This window comes from Acomys russatus, chromosome 2, assembly GCF_903995435.1.
Source record: "Acomys russatus chromosome 2, mAcoRus1.1, whole genome shotgun sequence".
Taxonomy (NCBI): Eukaryota; Metazoa; Chordata; class Mammalia; order Rodentia; family Muridae; genus Acomys; species Acomys russatus.
This window is the reverse complement of record NC_067138.1, coordinates 54,422,116-54,437,966: the sequence shown is the minus strand read 5'-3', so window position 1 is coordinate 54,437,966 and position 15,851 is coordinate 54,422,116. Positions and strand designations below refer to the sequence as shown.

At 43.8% G+C, this 15,851-nt stretch overlaps 1 protein-coding gene and 1 pseudogene across 1 annotated transcript; one reads left to right on the top strand and one right to left on the bottom strand.

Annotated features, from left to right (window-relative positions):
• Positions 1-7,016: 7,016 nt before the first annotated feature.
• LOC127198276 (60S ribosomal protein L17-like) lies at positions 7,017-7,596 on the bottom strand (annotated as a pseudogene).
• Positions 7,597-8,996: 1,400 nt separating this feature from the next.
• Gja10 (gap junction protein alpha 10) lies at positions 8,997-15,599 on the top strand. The gene is made up of 2 exons (XM_051166209.1): positions 8,997-10,436; positions 15,561-15,599. Exons 1-2 carry the CDS (start codon positions 8,997-8,999, stop codon positions 15,597-15,599), a joined length of 1,479 nt encoding a protein of 492 aa, XP_051022166.1.
• Positions 15,600-15,851: the final 252 nt, after the last annotated feature.

Below are 15,851 nucleotides of genomic sequence, written 5' to 3'. Positions count from 1 at the left end.
ATATTTATTATATGACTATTCCCAGGAAGCCCATTTTTTGTCTAATGAGACACAGAAAGGGAGTAGATCTGAGTGGGAGGGGGTGTAGGGAGAAATTTGGAAGAGTAGAAGAAAGGGAAAACGTAATCAGGGTATCCTGTATGAAAAACTATTTTCAGCCTCGTGCGGTGGTGCACATCTTTGATCCCAGCACTCAGGGAGGCAGAGGCTAGCAGCTCTCTGTGAGTTCAAGGCCAGCCTGGTCTACAAAGAGAGTTCCAGGACAGCCAAGGCTACACCAAGAAACCTTGTCTCAAAAAACCAAACCAAACCAAAACAAAACAAAACAAAAATCCAAAAATGGGATAGGCAGGTAGTACCTAGGAAATACCAGTGGTTTTACATTTACTTCTACATAGAAAAGGCCATGCTGAGAAATGTGCCCCAGAGCTATGGCTTAAAGCCATCATCTGGTTCTAGTGCTTGAATGAAAACGAGGACATGACTGATCCTAGGTGTGGGTGAGGAGAAGGTTTTTATTGTAGAGGTGAGGGGAGAGCACAGCTGGAGGCATCTACAAAGATCCAGACTGGACATGGCCAGAAGAATAAACCAGGCCATGAGAAGAGAGAGCGGGGGAGGAGAGCAAGGGAGAAAGAGAAGAAAGAGGGAAGAGGAGATAGGGCAAATAGATGAAAAGAGGAGCCAAGGATCAAGAGGCCAAGAAAGCATGCGGCCAAAGTGCCTGGGTTTTATAGGAAAAGAGAAGCTGGGATGGCTATTCTTGGTGTCAACTTGGACTACATCTGGAATGAATTACAACCCAGAAGTGCAGGGTGCATCTGTGAGAGATTACTTTTGCTTGGCTTGAAGTGGGTGAATCTACTTCTAGTCTGGACCTTGTAGGTAGCAAGACTCAGGCCTTTGATCCAGATCTTGAGGCAGGAAGACACACCTTTAATCTGGACCACACTTTCTGCTGGAAGCCTATATAAGGACATGGAAGAAGGGAGCTTTCACTTGCTGCCTTGCAAGCACAGCCATTCCTTTACTAGCATTGGAGCCTGCTTCTTTGGGATTCCAGCTAATGCTGAAGACCAGCTGAGACATCCAGCCTTGTGGACTGAGCAAATACTGGATTTTTGGTCTTTCTGTTCACAGCCAGCCATTGTTGAATAGCTGGACTGCAGCTTGCAGTCTCTCTCTCTCTCTCTCTCTCTCTCTCTCTCTCTCTCATATACATATGTGTATATATAATCTATCTATAGAATATATAGATTAGATAGATATAGATGAATCTATATATGAATATATACATTAGATATTTATATATTCTCTATATGTCTATATAGATACATACATAGAGATGAATAGATAAATAAATAGATGTACATGGAACTCTAGAGAACCCTGATTAATACAGGAGAGAAGCAAAGGCCAGGCACTGGAGAGGCTTAGAAAGGGGATGGGGAAAGAAGTGATGAAGAGCCAGGACCGTGTAACAGGTACTCACTGAGAGCCTGGCAGCCAGCATCCACTCTGCTACGTTAGCTAGGCACCTCAGTTAACCTTTTGTCCTGGGTTTCTGTGAGACCAAACAGTGCCTTTTACTGTGGCAGTAAAATGGTTCGCTCCTACAACATGACTGGTAAAAGCTGCGGTGGATTATGAAGCAGAGAAATTAGTCTCTGGTTTTCTGCAGGTTACTCGACCTCTTTGCAATTCTGGTTCTCTTCTAAAATCGGGTGTGGGTTCTGAGGATACAATTAGCTTTCCAGTTGTCTCTCTAGAGAGAAAAGGATTTCCCGAGCCATGTACCGTAGTCTAATGGACTCTCGCTAGACTGCGCTGTACATAGTGGCACAGCTCCCCTCTGGCCTAAGTGTTTATTCTGCTATGGAGATGTTTCTTATTTTAGCATGGCATAATTTGCACGAACCCTTTAGGTTTGGTTGTCACTCCATTCTTTTTTGCTAGATTCACCCCAGGCTGCTGTTCATGAAACTGGACAGGACTTATTGATCTGTAAGTGCTGATTTCCAGAGCAATCAATGGACTACAGAAATGTACCCAACTCAGTTCAAGTTATTCGCAAACAAAAAATGGAAAGCTAGTATTTGCTTTACTTTTTGTTTCCAAATGGGACCCACCAGAAGCTGTCCTAGTATGGAATCAACTAAACAAACTCTACATGAAAGTTGCGAGTTGACAAAAGGACCCTTTTAATTGGGGGATGGGAATGGCAATTAGGTTAGGTTACATTGATCAAACTGCTGGGTTCATTTTGAATTAGAGCCCCACAGCCACCTGACCAGAGTCTCTATAATAGCAGCAGTAGCCTCTGCCACAGCAGCCACAGCAGCCACAGCAGCAGCCGCAACGGCCACAGCAGCCGCAGCAGTCACAGCAGGTGCAGCAGCTGGTTTGTTAAACAGCCATACACGGTGCAACTTGAAGGTTCTGCAAACTCAACTAGAATTTTCTGATCTAACTGTAAGGTAAGTGATAAATGCACAGGTTGTGATAATTATGAGAAATGTATAAGAAGTCCCTCTTGGGTTAAAAACAAAAGATCTGAACCCAAATGCTGGCAAGGATTGTTAGCTTCTTAAACAGCATTTGCTAATAAAATAAGCCTGAATGGTTTAAGGGTCTGCAGCCAGTTAACTGTAGTCAGCAGAAAGTTCTTTTTAGGTTTTCATTGCTGGTGTCGGTTCTTGGTTGTTTCCTAGGAACCTCAGAAACAATTTCTTTGCTATTTAAAAGTAATTTCCACATTTAAAATAAAAAGTAGCTAAAATAAGTATATATATATTTTAGGGTGTCAAAATAGAGACTAAAACTACAAATCAAACAGAATATCTTAAACATTTTTAGAAGAATAATTATGCAAAAACACCTTCACTCTTTAAGATAGGATCAAGCTTAAGAAATGATTGCCTAAATGAATGAGATATGACTATTTAAATTTACATTTCAAATAACTCACAAATATATAGAATAAAATATAAAAGGGAGCTTTGGGCGTGGTGGTGCACACTTTTAATCCCCAGCACTCAGGAGGCAGAGGCAGGTGGATCGTTGTGAGTTTGAGGCCAGCCTGGTCTACAAAGGGAATCCAGGACAGCCAAGGCTACACCACCCAACCAAAGAAATAAAACAAAACCCCCCAAAGCCAAAAAACAAACAAACAAACAAAGGCGTCATTGTTTTTCCAAATTTTGTGAGGTAGACTGGGTACTACGGTCCACTCCTGAAAGCCTAACACTTGGGCAGTTAAGGCAAGAGACTTTGTTTCTGTGAGGCCAGCTTGGGTTGTATTACGAGAAACATCTATTACTTTCTCTGTTCCTGAGCTCTCTAGTTTTATGTCAACTTGACACAAGCTGAGGACATCTAAGAATAAGAAAATGCCTCCACACAGGACAGTAGCGGTTTACACTTTTTAATCCCAGGACTTGGGAGGCAGAGGCCAGGGGATCTCTGTTAGTCTGAAGCCAGCCTGGTCTATAGGCAGGCCTGTAAGGCATTTTCTTAATTAGTGATTGGTGGGGGAGGGCCCAGCTTATTGTGAGTGGGGCCGTCCCTGGGCTGGTGGTCTTGGGTTCTATAATAAAGCAGGCAAGGAAGGTAAGGCAAGAAAGCCAGTAAGCAGGATCCCTCCACAGCCTCTGCAGCATCCTTTTCTCCAGGTTCCTGCTGTTTGAGTTTCTGCCCTGGCTTTTTTGGATGATGAACAGGGATGTGGAAGTGTAAACCAAACAAACCCTTTCTTCCTCAACTTGCTTTTTTGGTCATAGTGTTTCATTGTATCAGTAGAAACCCTAACTAAGACAATTCTATTTAACATTTTATTCTTTCATTCCTATAAAAACAGGTAAAGTTTACATAGTTTTTGTTGTTGTTTTTGTTTGTTTGTTTGTTTGTTTTTGTTTTTGTTTTTTGACAAAGGGCTTCTCTGTGTAGCCATGGCTGTCCTGAACTCGCTTTGTAGACCCGGCTGGCCTCCAACTCACAAAGATCCACCTGCCTCTGCCTCTCTGAGTGCTGAGATTACAGGCATGTGTCATTGCACCCGTCTTATGTTTTTATTAGATGAAATCAATCATATTTTCTTGTATAAAAAAAGGGCTTCTTTGTTTTATTTGTATGTGTGTTTGGCTTGGATGGATGTCTGTGCACCACTCCCATGCTTGGTGCCTGCAGCGGTCCGAAGAGGAAGGTGGAGCTCTTGGAACGAGTGTAGTGAGTGGTGGAAACTTACCATGTGGGTGCTGAGAACCATAACCACTGAGCCATCTTTCCGGCCCCAATCATATTTTCTTAGAAATCTGTTGTCCCTTCCTATTCAATTTAGCCATTTCTGCCTCTTCCTTCTCCCTTCTAATTCTCCCTCTATGTTTCTCACATGACACTTGAGGGATTTTCTTCCCACACTCATATATAAAAATATAAATATATATTACATACATGTGTGTATATGTGTATATTTATGGCATTTTATTTTATTTAGTGACTGAAAGGCATACATTGACCTATGGATTAATTTATATGGGGGGGGGAGAGGTACAGGGATCTTTACAATAATGAGTTTTAAAATTCCTGTTGGTTTTTCACGTGAAATCTCAGTCTCAATATGTGTCCCACAGCATCCCCTACTCCAGGCCTCTCAAGTATGTGAATTATAGGCATGCATGATAATTATAACCATGCCTGAGTTCTTTTTAAATTAGGAGTATTGCTATGTTTCTCAAGCTAGCCTCAAATTCCTGGGCCTCCCTCAAAGCCTCTAAATTCAGGTGTGTGTGTGTGTGTGTGTGTGTGTGTGTGTGTGTGTGTGTGTGTGTGTGTGTGCGCACGCGCACGCGCGCCTGTGCGTGCATGTTGCCCACTCGTGCTTTGTTTTGGGGTTTTGTGTTTGATTGATTAATTGAGTGAGTGAGTGATTGGTTTTTCTTTAGATCCACATGCCTTCTGGACTTTTCCACTTTGCCATTTGAATAAAAAGATCTTTATCACTAAATGCAATTTCTAAGATTGATGTTCTTCGGAAGCCTGTTGCAGGATATTTGATCACATTGTGAGCCCTGAGATGGTGAACTGGAAAAATCCATGTCTAATTGTGGTATGGCTCAAACCTCTGGTCCTAGAGCTTTCTGTTTACTGTAAGCAAGCAGTGCTCGGCCCTAGCACACACCTTTAATCTGAGAGCTAAATAAAGTCAACCACAGGTTAAGAGGCAGAGCAAGTAGCCATCCCACAAGGAGTGAACACAAGTGAACAAAGAAGATGAACATTGCGGAAGAGGCTATTTAAGACATCGTGGAAGGGGCGTTTTCCTTCTGGGATGTCAGCTGAGTAGGAAGGTCAGCGGGATGCTTTCTCTGCCTCTCTGAGCTAGCAGGTTTTCACCCCAGTATCTGACTCCTGAATCCTTATTTGTAAAATCAAACATTTTAGGATTTTGTTTTTTAAAACAACAAAATCCATTTCCTATTCTAATATTACATACTCTGTTTTACTGCTGCTGCTGCTGCTGCTGCTGGAGACAGGATCACATATAGCCCAGGCTTGTCTTGAACTCACTGTGTAGCCAAGGGTGATCTTGAACCTCGGATCCTCTTGGCTTTACTTTCCAAGTCATGGGATTAGCAGTGTGCCCCGCCACAGTTTCATGTAGTGGTACTGGGGATTGAGCCCAGAACTTCATACATGCTAGGCAAGCACTTAACCAACTGAGCCAAATCCCCTGCTAAAACATTCATTTGCATTTGAAGGTGGCTTAAAACTCTTAGTCCCCTGCCTCTCAGGCTTCCACATGCTGGATTGTGGGTATGGGACACCATGTCCAGAGCTTCTCGTCCCCCTCCCCACCCCACCCCACCCCCCCCCCCCCCCCCTGCCAAGAAAGAGTCTCATTATTTTCCCAGGCTAACCTCAAACTCTTGGTTTCAGAAGGCATCTGCCTCTGTTCTCTAGTTTCTGAGACTACGGGAACAGCAATATGCCCAGCTATTATTGCAAGGCTTTTATTATCTAGTCTTTTACATTTAATTTTTTCTTTCTGTTTTTTGAGACAAGATTTCTCTGTGTAGCTCTGGTTGTATTGGAACTCTTTCTGTAGACCAGGCTGGCCTCAAACTCGAGAGATCCACTTGCCTCTGCCTCCTGAGTGCTGGAATTAAAGGCATGTGCCACCACACCTGGCTTACATTTATTGTTTTATTTCATCTGAGATGTATTTTGTGTTTGGAGATGATTATGAAAAATTTTTAAGAAGCATATTTTTCTTCTGTAATTTTTCTGGTTCATATTCATTTTGTCTTTTCAGTCTTGGTCCACCTTATGTGTTAGTAGGAGCCCTTAGTGGTCAGTTACTGTGATGGACCAGATATACCAGGATTGTTGAGTTTGTGGCTTCTGATCCAGTGCCTAGGTAGTGGAAAGCTTCAGAGAATATTATTTAATAGATGAATTTTAAAATAAAAAATTATGTCATTGTCTATTTTAACTTACTTATATTCCTTTTTTTTTTTTTTTTTTAAATCTGGAAGCCTTCCACATATGATAAATCTTTAGGTTACTGTGCTGGCTAGTCTTGTGTCAAATTGACACACAGGGGCTGGAGAGATGGCTCAGCAGTTAAGAACACTGGCTGCTCTTCCAGAGGTCCTGAGTTCAATTCCCAGCAACCACCTGGTGGCTCACAACCTTCTATAATGAGATCTGGTGCCCTCTTCTGGTGTGCAGGTGTACATGCAGGCAGAACACTGTATATGTAATAAATAAATCTTTTTAAAAAATTGACACACAAACTACAGTTATCTGAGGGGGGGGATCTCAATTAAGAAAATGCTTCCACAGGATCTGCCTATAAGGCATTTTCTTTTTTTTTTTTTTTTTTTTTTTTTTTTTTAACAACACATCTCTCCCAACAGGGTTTATTTATCTAACATGTAATCTCTGAGACAATTTGCTTGTAAATAAAGACCACCGAAAGACCTTTACTTTTATCTGCATTTATTTTATGCAGAAATTTATTCCCGTGCCATCAGTTTTGTTTCTTCAGTTTCTTCTGGGATATCTTCTTCTTCTGGCCACCTCCTCCTCGGGCTTTGGAACAATCTGCTCCTTTTCAGTGAGGATCATCTCGATGTGGCAGGGGGAGCTCATGTATGGGTTAATCCGGCCATGGGCTCTGTAAGTTCGTCGGCGCATCCTAGGTGCCTTATTCACCTGGATGTGTTCAATGACCAGGGAATCTACATCTAAACCCTTAAGTTCAGCATTACTTTCCGCATTTTTCAGCATGTGCAGCAAAAATTCAGCACTTTTTTTTGGCCACCGACCCTGAGTCCAGCCCCACTGTTTGGCCTGGGCGCACCTCCCAACTCCACCATTATACCGCCGGAATGGCACACACTGCTTCTTTAAAGTGACATCTTTCAGATACTTGGTGGCTTTTCGGATATGCATACCCTTGATGGCCTGGGCAGTTTCCCGGGTGTTCTTAAAGTGAACACGAAGATTTGAACCTCTTGATTTGCATGATTTTGTAGGGTTTTCCGGGTCAAGTGAGTATCTTCGCAGGTCCCCTCCGGCGCTTACAGGAAGCATTTTCTTAGTTAGTGATTGAGGGGTTAGGGCTCAGCCCATTGTGGGCGGTGCCATCTGCAGGCTGGTAGTCCTGGGTTCTATAAAAAAGCAGGCTGAGCAAGCCATGAAAAGGAAGCCAGTAAGTAGCACCTTTCTGTGGCCTTTGCATCAGCTCCTGCATTCAGGTTCCAGCCCTGCTTGAGTTCCTGCCCTCACTTTTTCCAGTGATGGACTGTGATCTGGAAGTGTAAGCTGAATAAACCCTTTCCTTCCTAGCTTGTTTTTGGTCATGGTGTTTTTATCACAACAGTAGAAACCCTAACACAGTTACTAAGCATTTTAACCTCATGAACCTTGAAAAGCATTGTTTTTTCAGGATAAACAAAGTAATTTGTGTATGCCACTTATGCCTTCATTCTTTCCTAGACTCTAAGCTTTCTAGATAAACAGTTTATATTAACTTTTTCAAGTTTGCAAAACTTCCATGAAGACATCAGGCAGATGTAGTAGTGCACACCTTTAATCCCAGCACTAGGGAGGCAGAGGCAGGCAGATCTCTGTGAGATGGAGACCAGCCTGGTAAACAAAGCAAATTCCAGGACAGCTTGGGCTGTTACACAGAGAAATCCTGTCTTGAAAAACCATAAAAGAGTTCCACAAAGACATGGCTTCCCAGATGTGCCTTACTGGCACTGTTTCTGTGTCTGCCTAAACATTACCATTCCCCTGACTTGAAACAGTTTCCAAGGATTTACTCCGCTGGCTTCTTTTTATGTATGCTTTATCTCACAATGGCAGCCATGAGTGGTGTAAGCTGAGAGCCTATTTTGCTTTTCCCTGTTGATAATACAGTGAAATACTCACAGGATTGTATTGGTACCTTCTGTGTAGAGCGGTCACCATGCCATGGAGAGTCTGTACTTGCGGGGGGTGGGGGGGGGTGGGCAGGGGGAGTGTGCACCTCTCCAGGAAGTGAGGCAGAAAATGCAAATATCACAAAATTCTTCTAGGCCAAAGGCCAAATGGATGATTGTAGAAACTCAGGGAAGGAAAAGGTAAGTAGGAGTTGGACTGCATAGAGAAAAAAAAAAATGGGCTTCTCAAATGACTAGAAAAGTAAGCAAGACTGTGGAATGCACTGTGCAAATATGGAAAGTAACAGGTATTCTGGAACGAAAGGGAAATACAGGTGGCGGAGAAAATGGTAAGAAGTAAATTGAGTTAGATTATAGGGGGTTTTGTTCAGAAACTGATATTCCTTGGAAAATTCCAGCTTCTTCAAGTATAAGGTAGATGTCAGGATTTGTGTTGACTTAAGCAAAGGATCTGTGATGTTTCTGAGCATGCACCTTTACGAGTAACACCCCTCAGTTTTATTAGCCTCCTTGTTATCTGTACATTTCAGACGTGGATTTCTAACCATGGGAGATTGGAACTTACTGGGCGGCATCCTAGAGGAAGTTCACTCCCACTCTACCATCGTGGGGAAAATCTGGCTGACTATCCTGTTCATCTTCCGAATGCTGGTACTTGGTGTCGCTGCTGAGGACGTGTGGGATGACGAGCAGTCCTCTTTTGCCTGCAACACCCAGCAGCCAGGTTGTAACAATATCTGTTATGATGACGCTTTCCCTATCTCCTTGATCAGATTCTGGGTTTTGCAGATCATCTTTGTGTCTTCACCTTCTTTGGTGTATATGGGCCATGCACTTTACAGACTCAGGGACTTTGAGAAACAAAGGCAGAAGAAGAAGTCACATCTTAGAGCCCAGATGGAGAATCCAGACCTTGACCTGGACGAGCAACAAAGGGTAGAGAGGGAGCTGAGGAGACTCGAGGAGCAGAAGAGGATTCACAAAGTCCCTTTAAAAGGATGCCTGCTGCGTACTTATGTCTTGCATATCTTGACCAGGTCTATGTTAGAAGTGGGGTTCATGATAGGCCAGTATATCCTCTATGGATTTCAGATGCGCCCCCTTTACAAATGCTCCCAAGCCCCTTGCCCCAATGCGGTGGACTGCTTTGTGTCCAGGCCCACAGAGAAGACTATTTTCATGCTCTTCATGCACACCATCGCCGCCATCTCCTTGTTACTCAATATCTTGGAAATATTTCATCTTGGCATCAGGAAAATCATGAGAGCACTTGACGGCAAATCCAGCGGTGGGAGCACCGAGAACGAAACAGGCCCTCCATTCCATTCAGCGAACCATGCAGGGGCCCAGCAGTGTGTGGTTTGCTCTTTACCTGAAAAAATCTCACTCCTTCAAGCCAACAATAAACAGCAGGTCATCCGAGTCAATATACCAAGGTCTAAAAGCATGTGGCAAATTCCACACTCCAGGCAACTTGAGGTGGATGTTTCCTGTAGCAAAAGAGACTGGGCTGAGAAAGTTGAGAACAGTGGACGGCGGCTCCATGTCCACAGCCCATGTCCCCACGATGTCAGTGCCAGAATTCAGCACCCAGGACAGCAACCATGCCCCTCCTGCTTTGGCCCCAAGAATGTAACATCTCAGTCCTGGTTAGGTACAATGACAGCTTTTCAACACTGTCCATCAGCTACATTAGAAGCCTGGGAGCCGTCCCAGGGCCGAGAAGCTTCAGGCAAACCTCTTACAGATCGTCACAGTCACTTGCAAGGCAGTGACGGCAGTGCAAGAGAGAGTGGGGTTTGGACAGACAGACTAGGCCCAGGCAGTCGCAAGGCCAGCTTTCTATCGAGGCTGATGTCAGAAAAGGGACAACGGCATAGTGACGCAGGAAGCTCACGGTCTCTGAATAGCTCATGCTTGGATTTTCCGCACGGGGAAAATAGCCCCTCACCTCTGCCGTCAGCCACTGGGCACAGAGCATCAATGGTAGGTAAAGGTAGCTGTTTTGATCCACTTCCTCACTCTTCCCCTTTCACCCTACAGGGGGTGTATGAATATGTATAGAGATGGCTCAGTGGTTAAGAGCACTGTCTGCTCTTAGAAAAGACCTGGGTTCAATTCCCAGCACCCACGTGGCAGCTCACACCTGTCTGTAATTCCAGTTAGAAGGGATCTGACACCTCCACACCAATGTACATAAAATAATATTAAATAAATTATTTTAAAAAAAGAAAAAAGAGGTGGTTTATGAGAGAGATTAAGTTATGGAAAGTAAAATTCATTCATTCTATTCAATTAATAATTGAATAATAATTTAATTGAATAATAATATGATTAAATAATGATAAATAATAATTCATACAGTTAATACAATTAATGTATAGAAAAATTACACTATGGGGCTGGAGATATAGTTCAGCACTTAAGAGAACTGACTGCTCTTTCAGAGAACCCCGGTTCAATTCCCAGCACCCACATGGCAGCTCACAACTGTCTGTAACTCCAAGATCTGACACCCTCACATAGACATGCATGCAGTCAGAACACCAATGCAAAGAAATTTCAAAAAGAAAATTACATTAATCATGATGGTAAGTGATGGGTATGGTTAAACTACCATCTTTTCCATTAAAAGTCTCAAAGTAGAGTTGCGAGCGTGAGAGACAGGTGCAAGTGCTGTGCTGCTGAAAGCTGCCATAACAAAGGGGCCCGTGGGCTGAGGAAGAAGCAGCTGGCTCTAAAATTGCAGATTGGGGATGCTTCGCGGGTGAAGTTACTTTGAACTGAATCTTGAAAGATGGTTCTTCAGAGCCATTAGGAACACAGCACAGGTGAACCCTGTCAGTCAGGCTCTCTGGAGGAGCAGCTGTGGGTAGCCGGAGCACAGGGTAGTATGAGGGTTGCAGAAACAGGGATGTCCAGAGAAATGAAGACCTTCCGTTAAGGGAATGCAGAATGAACAAAGGACACGAAGCAGAGCTGAAGAGATGGCTCAGTTGGAACAAACATGCATTATGGTAGCAATTTGTGTGTCCCTGTTAGAAAGGACGTCAAGAATTACTTAAGAGATGAGTCTAAGAGCGTTAAAGCCTGCAGTATTAATACTACCTCCATTAAAGACAAACTTCACTGGGGAATCAGATGCATAGTAATCAATCTTCTCCTGAATGTCTGTGTGTTCATAACAGTCAGTGGTTACCAGTAGCTGCAGCCAGCCACAATATCAGATTTGCTTTTTTTTTTTTTTTTTTTTTTTAACCAACTAATAATGTCTGTCCATCCTTGATTTATCACTGGATAGGTTCTGTAATTAAGTAATTCGAAAAAAAGTATGTGCATGTGTATACATGGGCGTACGTGTGTGTGTGTGTGTGTGTGTGTGTGTGTGTGTGTGTGTTGGTGGAGTGCTAGGTAGATGACTGCTGGCAAAGTACCCACAGAGTTCCAACTCCCAACACCCACATAAAAAGCTAGAGTGGAAAAATACATTTGTAATCTCAGCTCTGGGGAGGCGGAGACAATAGGCTCTTCGGTGTTTGCTGGCCAGCTAGTCCTGCCAAATCAGAGAGCTCTGGGTTTAGTGAGAGAGCCCCTCTCAAAAAATAAGGTAGAGAGTGATAGAAAAATATGTTCTATATGAGGCTCTAACCTTCACGCTGTGCACGAACACACACTCATCTCAAACACACCCACAAACACAAACTCACACACATACACAAAGAGAAAGCTCTCTGTCGAAGTGTCGAGAATGACTCAGAGCAGACATCTGCCGGCCTGAGCTTCTCTCAACTGAGGAGGCCGTACGCTGTTGATTTAATACCTCCGGCGGTAACGGCCATACGCAAATATTTGGTGAGACAGTTCACCAAGACCAAAGCCAGCATTGCACTGGTTTAATTATGTCCTCTGAGAAGCCATTGTGAGCGTAGTATTTCCATGGGTATCATGAAGTGCAGGGGATATGTACTTTGGTTTCTTTGTAATTTAGAAACAAAGATGACGGGTGTTTTAACAACTGCTCTGAACAGTCTGGGTTTGCCTTTGTTTCCATGAAAATGAAACTCTCTCCAAGTTTGGGGGTAAGGGCGGGGGGGATCCCAAGTGGGTTCATTTGCTGGAACTCACATCCATGTTTCTTTTTTGTTTCACTCTTTGTGCTAACAAAGGCATCCTCCAACCCAGTTCAAACTTCCTTTGTGTTTACTGAATCCTTTTACTATTCTAAAGCAGACTAGACTAGGTCTCTCCCATTTAGACCTTTATTAATATCTTCTCTCAAACCACTACTCATTTCTTTTTTTTTTTCCTAAAGATTTATTTACTACAAATAGAATGTTCTGCCTGCATGTACTCCTGCACACCAGAAGAGGGCACCAAATCTCATTATATAGATGGTTATGAGCCACCATGTGGTTTCTGGGAATTGAACTCAGGACCTCTGGAAGAGCAGCCAGTGCTGTTAACCTCTGAGCCATCTCTCCTGCCCCAGTACTCACTTCTTAGTGGCCATGCTTAGGATCAATGTATACATGCTTGAAACTCTAAGCCAAATTAGAACAGGAGTCTTAGTTGTGACCATAGATTCCAGTCATCTGGGAGCTTTAACGATGTCATGCTCAGGACTCCAATTAAAAAAGAATCCCCATGAGAGGAGCATAGACAATCAGCAGTATTTTGTCTGTGGTGAATGCAATGTGCAGCCCAGGCTAAAATCATTACTTCAGAGTAATTGTCAGCGAGTCCCTCTTCTCATCCGCACTGGGAAAGTCAGCAGGACACCTTTGGTCACCTTCCTTGCATCTCCTTCCACGGGAGGCTTTGTGTGTATCAGGTGCGTTCATCCTTCAGCTTGTCTCCTGGAGGAGGACCGCAAAGCTGAGAGGTTTAGAGGACAGATGAACGAGAAGCACATCTCTTTGTCTTTTATTCTTTCCTGTATGGATTTCTTTGTATTCACATACAAAAAAAAAAAAAAAAGCTCCAAATGGCTTGACCTGAGGAAATGCATCATAAACACAGGACACAGGGTACGAATACAGCTTAATGACAGAGCACTTGCCTGGCATGCACCGGCTCCGCAATACCACCACCAAGACCCCCACAAAGGACATGGAAGTCCAGTCAGGCATTGCATTGGTCAGTTTTCGTTACAGTTATGAAATACATTAGAGAGGCTCACTTTACAAGGAAAAGAGTTCCATTTACCTCATAGTTACAGATGTCCAAAGACATGGCCCCAGTGTCAGCTCACCTCTGGTGCATCACAAGGTGATGTCTCGATGTCCATCACAGATAGATGACTATATAATACGTGGTCTACGTACATACTGGTGTAAAGAAAAATAAAATCATGAACTTATTCTGGAAAACAAGTGCAACTTGTGAAATTAAATGAAATAAGACAGACTCAGAAAGCTAAATGCTACATTTTCTCTCACATGCAGAATCTAGATTTGAATTTACATATACATGAATATATGTGCATATTTATATATGTGTTTGTAGGTCATGAAACTAGAATAGGGCTCACAGAAGAAAAGGAAGAATTCACAAAGGGAAGCAGGCATTAGAGAGGGTGCTGCTGCTGCACAGGTCCCAGGAAAGCAGAAGGGGGCTCACTGGGAGGAGACAGGGAACCAGCTAAAGCTGGGGAGGGGAATGGGGCAGAGAAACAAGCGAAAACAAAGTATAGTGCCACACACATGCCAAGATGCCATGATGAATTCAAATTCTCTGGATGCTAACCTAAGAAATTAGTTTAAAAATAAACAAAGCTGAGCATAGTGGCACACACCTGTGATCCCAGTATGTGGAGAGGCAGAGGCAGGTGGATCTCTGTGAATTAGAGGCTAGTCTGGTCTACAAAGCAAGTCTAGGGGAGCCAAGGCTACACAGAGAAACCCTGCCTCAAAAATCCCCAAAATAAAATAATATAATATAAACACAATAATATTTACAATGATTAAAAAAAAAAACCTCTAAAGCTTTGCCCCAGCCCCTGAAGCTGCAGTTATAGATGGTTGTGAGCCACCCCACATGGGTGCTGGGGACTGAATTCTGGTCCTCTGAAGAACAGCAAGTGCCGTTTACCACACTGAGCCGTCTTTCCAGCCCTAAATAGAACATTCTATATTTTAATTACTTTCTGTATAGACTAAGGATTTTGGCACCAGATGTGTAAACTGAGGACATAACTGCTCCCAGATATGGTTGACGGGAAGAGTACAGCCAGAGGCATCTGAAACAGTACAGAGTAGAGAGAGAAAGTATAAGGAATATTGCCAGGCCATAAGAGGAGGGAGGGAGAGAGAGAGAGAGAGAGAGAGAGAGAGAGAGAGAGAGAGAGAGAGACAGACAGACAGACAGACAGACAGACAGACAGAGACAGAGAGATGGAAACACACACAGAGAGACAGAGAGAGACACAGATAAACAAAGAGAGGTAGAGAGAAATGCAGAGACAGACAGACAGAGAGATAGACAGGGAGGGAGGGAGGGAGAGAGACAGACAAACAGAGAGGGGAGGAGAAGTAGGAGGGGAAGGGAGGGGGAGGGAGGGGGAGAAGAAGAGAGGAGTGCAGGCAAATGAGACCATGAAAGAGGGCCAAGAAGGGAAGAGAAAGAGTGGGACCAAGAAAGGGCACAGAGGGATTCTAAGGGAACGGGTAGCTGGGGAAGAGAATCCCATGACCCGGAGAAGTTCAGGGTAGGCATGGGCTGAGAAGAGCTAAGAAGAGCCACAGGTGTTTATGATGTTGAGGAAGCCTGGAGCCAGGATGAGCATCGGTACACTAACAGGCACCACAGCCATTTGTCCTGAGTTTCTTTTGGACCTAACACTTCTTCCCCTCCCCCCTCCCACCCCCACCGTGAAGATCTAGCTAATTGAAGAATAGTTATAACAGCCTTTGTTTTAGGTCCTGAATTTGGACAGACGACAGTGGGAAGCGGAGGAAGAGGGGGGCAGTTGCAGGTGGGATTCCGATCTTCCCTATGGACAACATCTCTGTGCAGCCTCGGGTCCCTGCTGTTTGTGACAGAGGCCTCCACGTGTTTGAGCAGAACTGATTTCACAAGCCTTTTGAGTCTATTTTTTGAAATCTCTTTCAGAATATGCTTCTAGAACTCTCATCCATCATGAAAAAATAATGCACCAAGAGCAGTTGCCACCCACAGGACGAAAGCTATGCCTTTGTCATCTCAAACTGGAAGAGCTCCACACTGTCCGCCTGGGTGTGTGTTTGGAACTGGGTGTCTTCCAAGGCCCCGGTTAAATGTCCCAGAGCTGCCCCATCGAGATTGTGGTAGGAGGTCCCAGTGAGAACTCTTAAGTCACTGCAGCTGTGTCCTGGAAGGAAATGTGAGGCTGCAGCCTTTTCTTTCTTTTCTTCCTTGAGACAG

Bases quoted from the DNA above. Each gene is read 5' to 3' on its own strand.
- Gja10 (XM_051166209.1), top strand. From the start codon at position 8,997: ATGGGAGATTGGAACTTACTGGGCGGCATCCTAGAGGAAGTTCACTCC. The intron at 10,437-15,560 runs GTAGGTAAAGGT...AATCTCTTTCAG, and splicing joins CTGGGCACAGAGCATCAATG to AATATGCTTCTAGAACTCTC.